A 14,295-nucleotide genomic window follows, 5' to 3' on the forward strand; every position below is an offset into this window, starting at 1 on the left:
GAAGCCATCTAGGCCATCTCTGTACCTATGTATCTTACAACTTCCTGGTTTCCTCTCTGAACTGTGACCCTTCTGTTGTCCAGTAACACAGCAGACACTTTCCCACAATACCCTTGAGTAGATTTGAGAATGCTTGATTGTCTCAGTGGATGCTTTATGATAGTCCTAACCAAGGGCAACAGGAAAAAAAAAAAAAAACAAGGCGACAAATGGGGGGATTAGTAAGTGTGTATATATGTTTAGTGTCACATAATGGTAAAACCCCTTTTAAATGAAAAAAATTAGAAACGTTGCAAACAATCTTTTACCATAGAAACAAATCTGTAATCAGTCTGATCCTGCAGTTATATTGCATACTGTTAGTGTCACAAAGCAGTCCTGGGGGGGGGGGGGGGGGGGACCCAAAAAAATGCATAAAAATAAATATGTGTTGCTCTTCTTTAGAGATCTTTGCAATACAAATAATGTAACTCAAGTAGGAATCACTGAACATGTTTTTTGAATCACAATTTGTTGTACGAAAAAAAAAAAAAGACAAAAAAAGATGCCATAAAAAAAGCATGTGCTAAACAAATAAAAAGGGCATCAAAAAAAAGTAAGAAATAAAAAAAAGAAAAGTGATTGTGAAGGCCTTACTATGTATCTTACTTATTGCTGACCTACCAATTATATGCTAGTAAGAATCTAATGAACTAATGTATAAGCAGCTCTCCCCATTGGTTTGTATGAAGGGTAATGCAGGTCCTCAAGCAAATCACTGCCAAGAAGTGCTAAGTAGTCCAGCAATTCAACAGAACAGCACATGAAAAAATGGTATTTAAATATGGTGCACATTTTTATTGTGGCCCAAGTATCAATCAGGAAGCAATATCTAATACCTAGACATTCTTCAGGTGACCTTAGTACACGTTACTAGCTTTATTAAAGAGCTTCTGGGACTAAAACATTCTATCTTGTTTATGAGACCGGAGTTACCTGTACCTTTATCTACACACAATTTTTGTGTGCTGTCTTACTCTTTGAACTTAAAGGGGTATTCCAGGCAAAAACTTTGTTTTATATATCAACTGGCTCCGGAAAGTTAAACAGATTTGTAAATTACTTCTATTAAAAAATCTTAATCCTTCCAATAGTTATTAGCTTCTGAAGTTTTCTGTCTAACTGCTCAATGATGATGTCACGTCCCGGGAGCTATGCATGATGGGAAAATATCCCCATAGGAACTGCACGGCTCCTGGGACGTGAGTCATCAGAGAGCAGTTAGACAGAAAACAGCAACTCAACTTCAGAAGCTAATAACTATTGGAAGGATTAAGATTTTTTAATAGAAGTAATTTAAAAATATGTTTAACTTTCCGGAGCCAGTTGATATATAGAAAAAAGTTTTGGCCTGGAATACCCCTTTAAGAATTAGAGGACAGACAGACAGGATGTATGAATGCAGAAAGGATGTAGTAGGTTACCGTGGAAACATACACTCCTGTCTAGGTGCTGACAAAATGCTACCAACAAGTTTGCATTACATCAATAAAAGAACCGCATATAAATATTAATAATCTTACAATAAATTAAAGGAAAGAACAAGAAAGGTTTTATTGTCACATTTAATGTTTTCACCACTTAACTTCAAATCTACATTTTACAAAGTGACCTTCGAATGTCTCATATGACCATTATCATAAGACAATGGCCTTCAGCTCCATCCACAGATACATTTTGATGGTAAACTGTCTCTCGGACATCTTTGTTGAAATGCTTCTTTTGGAGTTTATTAGGAGCCACTTTAGAAAAAAGGAAACAAGAAGTAGAAAAAGATACCAGACCATCTCTTAAAATTTGGAATTCCAATGTACAGTCTTTCACAGCAAGTTACTTCATTGAAGTTAAAACTTCCCATAAGCTTAAAAACCCAAAAAAACAGAAATAAAAACATTTTTTTAGTCTCCTCCTATTACAATCCAGCTCATTTAAGATAAAAATATTATTCTAAAAGATAAATTACAATAACTGTAACAATTAATATTCCATTACAAATACCTCTGTCTTCCCCTCGAAACAATTATTCTTGGATTCATACAAGGCTAGTCCATTAAAATGTCTTGATATAGGTGAAAGCAATCTTCTGTTTTATTGTATTGTAATGTTACATATAAAAGTTGGAAGGAACATTCAAGTTTTAAAGTCTGCACACTGAACCTAAAAATAACAATTTTGGAGTGAAACAAGCTGAGCTGTAAACTCCAGGAGGTAGAGGCCATCAGTTTGTATGTACATATACACAGAATATTCAGTGTTTTATATAAAAAAAAAAAAAAAAAAAAAAAGAAAGAAAAAAAGAAAAAAGGGACGAAAAAGAAAAAAAATTCTACTGTGACAATTCAACACATCCACAATGGTTCTTCCCTAAGTAACACATATACGATTAGAGATACTCCCTATGTTCACTTCTAGCCTGATTTTCGTCTGTCCTGTTGGAACTGTCCAGTGCAAGGAAAAAAATACGGTATTCATAAAATTCACAAAAAATAAAATAAAATGTGCCAGCTAGCGCACCTTTGTACAGCAGGACGTGAAAAGGACCTTTGCAAAGAAGCCCATGAATGGAATTATTTACACAGCTGAATAATGACGCATGCCCATGACTGAAAAGGTACGAAAAAAGGAAGTCTAAGAAAAATAGATTAAATATAAATTTTATATATTTATACGGAGGGAAGGAACTCAAGTGTTCCATTCCCTCTAGTCACAGATGCACTCCAACCACAAACCTTCTGTCTTCACTATATCAAAATAGCAACAACGCTCCTCTAGCACAGTGCTGCAAAGAAGCCATCAAGTGACGGAGACTGAACACCGGGTAACGTCGCCATCCTGTGGTCTGCTCCTGTTTATTTTTTTTTGTTAGGAAGTACTTCATGATTGGTCTCCAGAAAAGGTTTGTATTCTTCCTATAATTGCTTGTATCAACATAAAATGAGGTTTTAGGAATGGCTCAGTGTAAAAACGGTTTTGCACAGTCTCTTTCATTAAAATATAAATAGAACAATAAACTTAAATTTAAAAGCAACCTCTACAGAAACAAAAAAGGAAAAAAAAATCATTTATTCCACAAAATTTGGTGCAATTGTCAATTTGTTCTGAGCCTTAAAACTGCTTAGAATTAACAAAAAAATTAAAAACAAACCAAAATGGGGGTTAAATTATCTCAAAATACAACCACTGACTTTGTCGGAGTGAAGCCACTAGTACGCCATTTTGTCTTAAATAGAATATAGAATTTACATTTAGTGGTTGATAAGTTAAATCTTAATTAAGAAAATAGTACAAGCATGATCAAGCTTCAAGATTGCAATCCCCAGACTCCAGTGGAAAGCTACAGGACACCTTCAGTAGTAAGTCTTCCCAACTATTCCCAAACCAGTGGAGATGGTGGCATCTCAGATGGCTGAGCAACAGTGGAACTGCAAAGGTTAAAGAGAGCGCAATTGTTACTGATAATTACCATAGGAAACATCCACTTACACTGCTAAGGTGTGTTTTTTAAGTATAATTATTTCTTTGTTAGAGGAATTAGAGGCATTGTACTAATATCCATCAACTTCTTCATTAAAACCTGCTATGTTATGGGAAAACACTATGATCTTTGCAGAAATTCTTAGTCTACGTCTTTGGGGGGTCATACATCCCTTGTTTACCCCACAACTATCAAAATTAAGGGGTCTATGAACACCACCCAAAATATAGACAATCAATGTATAATCCCAAAATATCCTTTTAGGCTACTTGCACATGAGACTGGTACGCGAGATTGTCCAGCATCTCTGCGTATAATTCTGCAATAGCAAATGGCCATCATGTTGTCCTGTATTCTGTGGGGATTTGCTGTAATAGGGTTTAATTATAAATATTTACAACAACAAAAAAAGTAAAAAATCTAATGGAAATCAATGGAGAATATCTTCAATACATTTGCAGTGTTATCAACATACTGCTTATTTAAAGGGGTATTCCGCCAAAAGACATCTAATCGTTTAAGATGTCGGATTGCGGGGGGCCCACCACTGGGACCCCTACGATCTCCGTGCAGCACCTGGCATTCTAAACAGTATGGGGGAGATTTATCAAAACTTTTCATAAAGGAAAAGTTTCTGAGTTGCCCATAGCAACCAATCAGATCACTTCTTTCATTTTTGAAGAAGGCCTCTGAAAAATCTAAGAAGCGATCTGATTGGCTGCTAGGGGCCACTCAGCAACTTTTCCTCTAGACAGGTTTTGATAAATCTCCCCCTATGTTTAGAACGGGACACCCCCATGATCAGACATCTTATCCCCTATCAATTGGATAGGGGTTAAGAAGTATTTGGGCAGCGTATCCCTTTAACATCTGCAATACAAGTCAATTTCCACACAGATTCTGCATGGAAGAAAGATTTCTTAAAATCTCTTTCACATTGCTGGTACTGTAATAAGATGTGGCTTTTCCATGTGCGAGTAGCCTATATCTTTTTATAAAACTTTTGTTTTATTTAACCACAAAAGTCCAAGACTATGATTAGAGATGAGCGAACTTACAGTAAATTCGATTCGCCACGAACTTCTCGGCTCGGCAGTTGACTACTTTTCCTGCATAAATTAGTTCAGCTTTCCGGTGCTCGGGTGGGCTGGAAAAGATGGATACAGTCCTAGGAAAGAGTCTCCTAGGACAGTATCCACCTTTTCCAGCCCACCGGAGCACCTGAAAGCTGAACTAATTTATGCAGGAAAAGTCATCAACTGCCGAGCCGAGAAGTTCATGGCGAATCGAATTTACTGTAAGTTCGCTCATCTCTAACTATGATGTTGCAGTCTCCTATAATGAACTTCTCATTTCTAGCACCTTGGTGTTTTACCATAATACACTATAATACTTTTTATGATCCCTTTCATTTTTGTGTTTTAATCCCAACAATTTTCCTATTCATCAGTGTCTTGTGTTACTGTACGGTCTATGGGGAAACAGATTCATTTCCCTTATCGACCCAACAATCGGACATTTTATTTTTAGGTATGTTTCTAAAAAATGTCCAACTAAGCATTTGTCTACGAAGCGGGATAGGGGTAGTTAATCGTCAAAAGTCACAACTGTGACAAAAAGTGGCTCCAATATGAGTGATCTGATGGCTAGATAAAGCATTACAGTAACTGATCTAGTAGAAGCAATACACATACCTTATAAAGCTTTTAAAAGCAGCAGATTGAGGGTTGATGCACAGCGGCACTCTGTTCCCTTTTTGCTGCTCCAAAATGAACTGATGGATGATTTCTGTAGCACAAATATAGTTAAAAAGTTAAAAAGCAACTCAGGAATAAACATAATTGTTACATTAAACATATTCCAACTGTCAAGAAACAGGCTATATAGATACATCTTGCCTCTTTCTAGTAAAATGTATTATGGCACATTACTAAGATATGCTTATCAGTGGGCCCCCCTGTTATAGGAGTAGTGTAGCGGAAATAGTTATGATTCCATTGTGCCCAGGCTACAAATAGTAAAATAAACCTTAACTCTACATCTAGCACAGTGTCATGGAAGGAGCCCGGGCAACAGGGAGAAGGTGGGGCTCAGGTTTCTTACATGACACTGCGCTCAGCCTATCACCGGACGAGGCGGGACATCACTGCGGCTGGCAAAAGGTTGATCAGTATGACAATCCATGCACACAGAAGCACGATGGAGACCGGAACGGGAGACTGATATTAGTGCATCAGTGGAGTGACGGAACACTGCTGTGCAAGGAAACAGCCAAAGGGGGTTCTCCTATATTTGTGAAATCTGCAGGGGTCTCAGAGGTTGAACCCATATGTCATAACAATTTTAAGGCACACTTTGCATGTATGATGTGAATACTCCTATAAAGGAAAGACCACAACTTTAAATATAGTGCGCATTTAAAGTGAAGCAAAATCGTTCTAAGGGTACATTCACACACACAGGATCTTTGAAAAAGGGGTATTCCAGGCCAAAACTTTTTTATATATATCAACTGGTTCCGGAAAGTTAAACAGATTTGTAAATTACTTCTATTAAAAAATCTCAATCCTTCCAATAGTTATTAGCTTCTGAAGTTGAGTTGCTGTTTTCTGTCTAACTACTTTCTGATGACTCACATCCCAGGAGCTGTGCAGCTCCTATGGGGATATTTTCCCATCATGCACAGCTCCCGGGACCTGACATCATCATTGAGCAGTTAGACAGAAAACTTCAGAAGCTAATAACTATTGGAAGGATTAAGATTTTTTAATTTTTTAGTAATTTACAAATCTGTTTAACTTTCCGGAGCCAGTTGACATATAAAAAAAAGTTTTTGCCTGGAATACCCCTTTAACCAATGTACACTGCTCAAAAAAATAAAGGGAACACTAAGATTACACATACTAGATCTGAATGAATGAACTAATCGTATGAAATACTTTCGTCTTTACATAGCTGAATGTGCTGACAACAAAATCACACAAAAATTATCAATGGAAATCAAATTTATCAATCCATGGAGGTCTGGATATGGAGTCACACTCAAAATCAAAGTGGAAAACCACACTACAGGCTGATCCAACTTTGATGTTATGTCCTTAAAACAAGTCAACGTGAGGCTCAGTAGTGTGTGTGGCCTCCACGTGCCTGTAGGACCTCCCTACAACATCTGGGCATGGTCCTGATGAGGTGGCTGATGGTCTCCTGAGGAATGTCCTCCCAGACCAGGACTAAAGCATCCGCCAACTTCTGCACAGTCTGTGTTGCAGCGTGGATGGATCGAGACATGATGTCCCAGATGTGCTCAATCGGATTGAGGTCTGGGGAACAGGCGGGCCAGACCAGAGCATCAATGCCTTTCTCTAGCAGGAACTGCTGACACACTCCAGACACATGAGGTCTAGCATTGTCTTGTATTAGGAGGAACCCAGGGCCAACCGCACCAGCATATGGTCTCACAAGGGGTCTGAGGATCTCATCTCGGTACCTACTGGCAGTCAGGCTACCTCTTGCAAGCACATGTAGGGGCTGTGCGGCCCCCCCAAAGAAATGCCATCACACACCATTACTGACCCACTGCCAAACCGGACATGCTGGAGAATGTTGCAGGAAGCCAAAACGTTCTCCATGGTGTCTACAGACTGTGTCACATGTGCTCAGGGTGAACCTGCTTTCATCTGTGAAGAGCACAGGGTGCCAGTGGCAAATTTGCCAATCTTGGTGTTCTCTGGCAAATGCCAAACATCCTGCATGGTGTTGGGCTGTAAGCACAACCCCTACCTGTGGACGTCAGGCCCTCATAGAGTCTGTTTCTGATCATCTGAGTGGACACATGCACATTTGTGGCCTGCTGGAGGTCATTTTGCAGGGCTCTGGCAGTGCTCATCCTGCTCCTCCTTGCACAAAAGCGGAGGCAGCGGTCCTGCTGCTGGGTTGTTGGCCTCCTTTATTGTCTCCTGATGTATTCGCCTGTCTCCTGGTAGCGCCTCCATGCTCTGGACACTACGCTGACAGACACAGCAAACCTTCTTGCCACAGCTCGCATTGATGTGCCATCCTGGATGAGCTGCACTACCTGAGCCACTTGTGTGGGTTGTAGACTTCTTCTCATGCTACCACTAGAGTGAAAACACCACCAGCATTCAAAAGTGACCAAAACATTAGCCAGGAAGCATAGGAACTGAGAAGTGGTCTGTGGTCACCACCTGCAGAACCACTCCTTTATTGGGGGTGTCTTATTGGGGTTGCTTCTACTGGACAGTATGATTTCACAGAAGTGCGATTGATTTGGAGTTACATTGTGTTGTTTAAGTGTCCCCTATTTTTTTGAGCAGTGTATATTACAAATATACATATAATGGTATTAGCTACATTATATAAAACATTTTTCATAACGACAGGTAAACTTTAAAATGCTAACTGAGGACACGCCCCCATTTCTCAAATCCTAATGCAAACATTAAGGTTTGTGGATTTCATTCAGATTTTCCGGTGCATGTGAAACACAATTTTGGTGCACAGGTAATGTGTCAAAATTGTGTCTCACAACCTGCGAAGAGAGTGTTTGTTTTTCAACAATTAATCCCCATCACTGCCTTGTAAAGTCTGTGGTTGCGGATCTGTAACGTCAAATCCGCAGTGGATCCGATGTGTATAAACATACCATACAGATGCATTATCTGATGGAGAGATAGTATAATCACTAGGATATGCCAATAATCTATAATTAATAGGAAGGTTAAAGGGGTATTCCAGGCAAAAACTTTTATTTTATATATCAACTGGCTCCGGAAAGTTAAACAGATTTGTAAATTACTTCTATTAAAAAATCTTAATCCTTCCAATAGTTATTAGCTTCTGAAGTTTTCTGTCTAACTGCTCAATGTTGATGTCACGGGAGCTGTGCATGATGGGAGAATATCCCCATAGGAGCTGCGCACACAGCTCCCGGGACGTGAGTCATCAGAAAGCAGTTAGACAGAAAACAGCAACTCAACTTCAGAAGCTAATAACTATTGGAAGGATTAAGATTTTTTTAATAGAAGTAATTTACAAATCTGTTTAACTTTCTGGAGCCAGTTGATATATAAAAAAAAGTTTTTGCCTGGAATACCCCTTTAAGTTATTTGAATAATCCTATGGCTACATTCACATATGCAGGACCTGAGTGGAGAAAAGAAATGCGTCAAGTGATCAGATCGTGCTAAAATAAACGGGCACCAGGCGGACCCCATTAAAGTCAATAGAATGTGTCATGTCCATTCAAGTCTCTCTTTTTTGGCTCTGAAGGGAGCCACAGATGTGAATGAAGCCTAAGCATTAATAGGCAGCAATGTCATTTTTGGGATCAATGAGAGTCCCAGAGATCAGACTTCTCTTTATGATAAGCAATTACTTTATGAGATGAGAATACCCCTTTAAATGACATCTAGCTGGCTTCTTGTTACCAGAGAGCAATGCTGGGAGCCCAGAAGCGAAGCTTTGCTGTCATAACATTTTGGACATTTGTCAGACCTATGAATCTGTATAAATGTGTACTCGATAGTACTAGACAAAAAACACAGCCCCACGTGGAATGAGAAACAAGGAACAATGGCAAACAGAAACCCAACTACAGGAGACGCTACTTACCTTTCACCTGCCGTACAGAACTAAGGTTCTTTTCAAAAGTGTCATCAAATTTTGGATTTGTGATTGGCTCAAAGTCACTGGTATACACCCTGCCCGTAGAGGTGGAGAAACAGCATTTGCACATGCAGGTGTGATACCGCAGACGCCCTTCATCCAGGTAGGGGTGAGCCAATGCATCTTTAGCAGATATCCGTTTGGACTGCAGTAAAAGCAAAGTTGTGATTGACATGTTTCGTAGCAGCAGTAGTCAAATACATATAATACCAGCACACTACTAATGTTATAGGCAAGAAAACACCAGATATGGATCACAACTAGGGATCGAACGATATCATTTTTAGGGCCGATACCGATAATCGGTGGAGGTTAGGGCCGATAGCTGATAACTTATACCGATATTCCGGTATAAGTTATCGGCTATTTATCCCCCCGCGACACCGCTGCAGATCATTGATTTAAAGCGGGCACTTTAAATCAATGCACTGCAGTGGCTTTTGCGGTGCTATAGGCCGCCGCCACCCGCTTCTCTCCCCCTGCCTGTCTGGGGGTCCTGAGACCTATCACCGCTCCCGCCGCACCGCACCCGCGACTGACCCGCCGCACCGTGACCGACCCCATTGCCTCCCCCATCCCCGGTTTTATAATTACCTGTTCCCGGGGTCCACTCCACATCTTGCTCCGGTGGCGTCCTCCTGAACTGTCACTGTGCGCACTGACTGGGGCATCACGTCGCGGACGTCACGTCACTCGTCATTGCGCACAGCATCATGCAGAACACAGCAGGAGCAAGAAGTAGCGTGGGCTCCGGGAACAGGTAATTAAAAAAAACGGGGATGGGGGAGGCAATGGGGCCGGGGCGGTGTGGGGTGCCGATACAGATAATGCCCAAAATCGTGATTATCGGCCATACCGATAATCGGTCGATCCCTAATCACAGCCTTTAAAAAAAATGTAAAAAATACCTGCAACTAAATTTGATCTTAAAGAACTATAACAGATATACTTAAAAGGGTCAACCTTCTATAGAAATGAGATTTCTCCTGTGACTGGTGTACTGCTGCTGGGGGAATGTGGAAATAATTAGATGGATGACTTATCCAAGGATCAAGTCAGCAAAGTGGTTAATCACTTGTACAGAGCAGCCCTTATATGCGACGTATGAGCATACGCACAGGGGTTGTTTTATCAAGACAACCCCCTATGAATAATAAACGTAGGTAAAACATCCAATTTTCTCATCTACAAATTGCTGTATAAAATACTAACTCCCATATCTTTCACAGACCAGTTTAGCTGACCCCTGTCTGCCTTGCTGAATGGTATAGCCCAGTGGTCGCCAACCTGCGGATCTCGAGATGTTGCAAAACTACAACTCCCAGCATGCCCGGACAGCCGTTGGATGTCCGGGCATGCTGGGAGTCGTAGTTTTGCAACATCTCGAGGTCCGCAGGTTGGAGACCACTGGTATATGCCATGGATATCTATAGGCAAACTGAATAGGATTAAACATGGCATAGGTTAAAGGGGTATTCCAGGAAAAAAAATGTTTATATATATCAACTGGCTCCAGAAAGTTTGTAAATTACTTCTATTAAAAAATCTTAATCCTTTTAGTACTTATGAGCTTCTGAAGTTAAGGTTGTTCTTTTCTGTCTAAGTCCTCTCTGATCACAAATGTCTCGGGAAACGCCCAGTTTAGAAGCAAATCCCCATAGCAAACCTCTTCTGAACTGGGCGTTTCCCGAGACAGGTATCATCAGAGAGGACTTAGACAGAAAAGAACAACCTTAACTTCAGAAGCTCATAAGTACTGAAAGGATTAAGATTTTTTAATAGAAGTAATTTACAAATCTGTTTAACTTTTAGGAGCCAGTTGATATATATCTCAAGTTTTTTCCTGGAATACCCCTTTAATATGACCGGACTAAATAAAAACATGGTGTCAAACTCGTTTTATTAAAAACACAGTATTGTAGTACCAATGGACATTATATAACCTTGGTAGTTGAAGTAGACTATGTACCAACGACTAGTAAAGAAAACTCCCGTAAACCTCACAAGATAAAACACAATAAACAGGTGCAATCCACTAAAAGTGTTCCCGTGTCTCAATAAAGTGGTAAAGCCACCCATAGCAATGCAATAGATTTGCGGCCCCAAGAAAAGTGCATTTCGAAGGAATATACTGACACCGTGTTTTGTCCAATTTGTTAAGTTCATGGGTACACAATGCAGAAGGCAAGAATGGTATTTTACAGTCATGTATATTCACAAATTGTATATTTCCAAGTTTTATGATCAAACAAGCTGCTCAATAACTTGCAATCTATCCAGTCCTGCAGACATTACAGCAGAAGTTTGACTACAGCCCTTCTAGAACCTTTCACACAGTAACGTTACAGTTTAGTGGCTCAATGATCTTGAACGTGACAATTTACAGCACCGTCTGCTGGCAAGGTCCAGCACAGGTGACAAAAGCACCAAGCAGCCTCTCCAGCAAGATATTGTATGACAAATATTAATTAGACAAACACTGCAATTAGGTAGAAGTGAAAAGTCTGCAGAGGAAAGAGTGGAGCTGTAAATAGAAAGGGTTCACCAAGGTGGTATACATGAGAATTGAGCCGACCATACTAATGAGCCTACTATAACTATACAAACCACAAGGGGGAGCTCAATACATGCAAATCCAGCATTAAATAACATCTGTATTATGCCTGACATAGTGTGGCACCACTTAATAGAAAAATAACAGCATGCCCCTGGGAGAACGGCACTGTCCATAGGCTTTTATGAAGGGAACAAATTAATTCCTAGCGTTTTTTTCCTTTTCCCTAATCAGGCTAATGGCAGAATATTTACATCGTACTCTACGGAGCAGAATGCAAATGACAATGTACGCTGGGCGAAGGGTTACTTTACACAGCACAGAGGACCTCACACCGAGAAAATGGAATGCTGTTGTATCACCGATACAGTAACACAGGCCAAACACACTGGCCCAGATTTATCAATCTGTCAAAGACAATAAAAAAAATGTTCTGCCCGTAACAACCAATCACAGCTTAGCTCTTATTTTACCAGAGCTCATTAAAGGGGTATTCCGGGATTTTTTTTTATTTGACTATGCTACAGGGGCTGTAAAATTTGTGTAGTTCATAATATAGTGTCTGAACCTGTGTGTGACAGTTTTCCCACAATTCTTATGTGATTTTCCTCCCAATATTTATTTTTAACAGCATACAAAATGACTGCTGTCTCAGATTTTTCCCAGCTTGCAATGCGGCCGAGACCTGACCTCACTAGTCAGCTGATGCTAGGGAGCCTGTCTGCTTCAATGGGTGGAGAGAGCAATCTGCAAGTAATGCCACAGCTGGAGGCACCCTGATTGAAAATCACAGCTCTGCAGCTCATTTATGTTTCAACGGGTGGGGTGGATGATGTGTGGGAAGGAGGAAAATGGAATTATGGGATTTGTAGGCAAACAAGAAAACTGAAAACAGGAAATACAAGTTCAGAGAAAGCTAGCCACAGTGTTATGGTAATCTCACAACATAGCCATTTATCCCAAGACAAGCGCAGATCCTTCCTAAGCATGTCCATTACTGCCTGCCAGGTACATACTAAAATCACCTTATGCTGGATAACCCCTTTAAGATATGAAAACTGAGCTGTGATTGGTTGTTAGGGGCAGATTAAAGGGGTATTCCAGGAAAAAACATTTTTATTTATCTCAATTGGCTCTAGAAAGTTAAACAGATTTGTAAATTACTTCTATTAAAAAATCTTAATCCTTTCAGTACTTATGAGCTGATGAAGTTGGGTTGTTCTTTTCTGTCTAAGTGCTCTCTGATGACACGTGTCTTGGGAACCCCCCAGTTTAGAAGCAAATCCCCATAGCAAACCTCTTCTAAACTGGGCGGTTCCCGAGACACGTGTCATCAGAGAGCACTTAGACAGAAAAGAACAACCTTAACTTCAGAAGCTCATAAGTACTGAAAGGATTAAGATTTTTTAATAGAAGTAATTTACAAATCTGTTTAACTTTCTGGAGCAAGTTGATATATAAAAAAAATAAAATGTTTTCCTGGATAACCCCTTTCATACAGCTTTTGTACAATTGGGCTACACCCTTTCCTAGCTACTTGAAATGGTTTTTGTGTGGAAAAAGCACCCATCAGTGACACATCCCTTGTTCTGCATGCAGATTTTCAGATCTGTATTAAAAAATATCCAGGCCGTATAAAGTAGTGTGGATTCGTACAAAGAGAATTTGATTTGGAGGGAAATATTTAGAGATGAGCGAACTTACAGTAAATTCGATTCGTCACAAACTTCTCGGCTCGGCAGTTGATGACTTTTCCTGCATAAATGAGTTCAGCTTTCAGGTGCTCCGGAGGGCTGGAAAAGGTGGATACAGTCCTAGGAGACTCTTTCCTAGGAATGTATCCACCTTTTCCAGCCCACCGGAGCACCTGAAGGCTGAACTAATTTACGTAGGATAAGTCATCAACTGCCGAGCCGAGAAGTTTGTGACGAATCGAATTTACTGTAAGTTCGCTCATCTCTAGAAATGACAATGATCATGTCACTATTTCTTAGTGTTGCCAGAACCTCTATTTTTGTGACATGGTCTGTTACACAGTAACGCAGTCAATCAGTAAAGACGTGCCCTGTGAGTTTTGGAGCAGACCACTGCATGCAGAGGGGGGTTTAGACTGTAGAAGTATAGTAATCCGGCTCACCTTCCCCCGGATGAGCACCTGGTCCCGCCCCAGGTCCAGTGCATGTCAATACTTCGGCAGAAGAAAACACTTCATCCAGCGCTTCAAAAATATTGGCAGCTTTTATTCTGTGTTAATACGGTAAGAAAAAGAACACGACACCAGCTATATCACTATGTTTCAGGAGCACGGGCCCGGAGTCTGAAGACATAGATTATTTAGACAAAGGCTGCATGCACCTTAAAACATGTGACAAACATGGTGGTATAAGCTGGTGTATTGTTCTATTTCTTATTGGCACAGAATATAACCTGCAAATGTTTTCAATCGCTGAATCAAGTGTTTTCTCCTGCCAAGAGGTTCAGACTAAAGAAAGAAACGTGTTGAAACCAAATAGACTATATGGACAACAGTATTAGGACATCC

General features: G+C 40.2%; 1 protein-coding gene across 3 annotated transcripts in view; it reads right to left on the minus strand.

Moving 5' to 3' along the window:
• Nucleotides 1-2,305: 2,305 nt before the first annotated feature.
• Nucleotides 2,306-14,295, minus strand: part of NLK (nemo like kinase) — a 183,048-nt gene continuing 171,058 nt past the window's right edge. For 2 of the 3 annotated variants that reach the window (XM_056558478.1, XM_056558476.1), the window contains exons 9-11: nt 9,146-9,344; nt 5,209-5,302; nt 2,306-2,957 (exon numbers count right to left, since the gene is read on the minus strand). In XM_056558478.1, coding sequence (XP_056414453.1) covers nt 2,786-2,957; nt 5,209-5,302; nt 9,146-9,344 — 465 coding nt within the window. In that variant the 3' untranslated portion in view covers nt 2,306-2,785. Of the gene's footprint in view, nt 3,462-5,208; nt 5,303-9,145; nt 9,345-14,295 lie in introns of all 3 variants that reach the window. The other variant, XM_056558477.1, reaches the window with a different exon arrangement.

Source organism: Hyla sarda, chromosome 2 (genome assembly GCF_029499605.1).
Source record: "Hyla sarda isolate aHylSar1 chromosome 2, aHylSar1.hap1, whole genome shotgun sequence".
In the NCBI taxonomy this organism is placed as follows: domain Eukaryota; kingdom Metazoa; phylum Chordata; class Amphibia; order Anura; family Hylidae; genus Hyla; species Hyla sarda.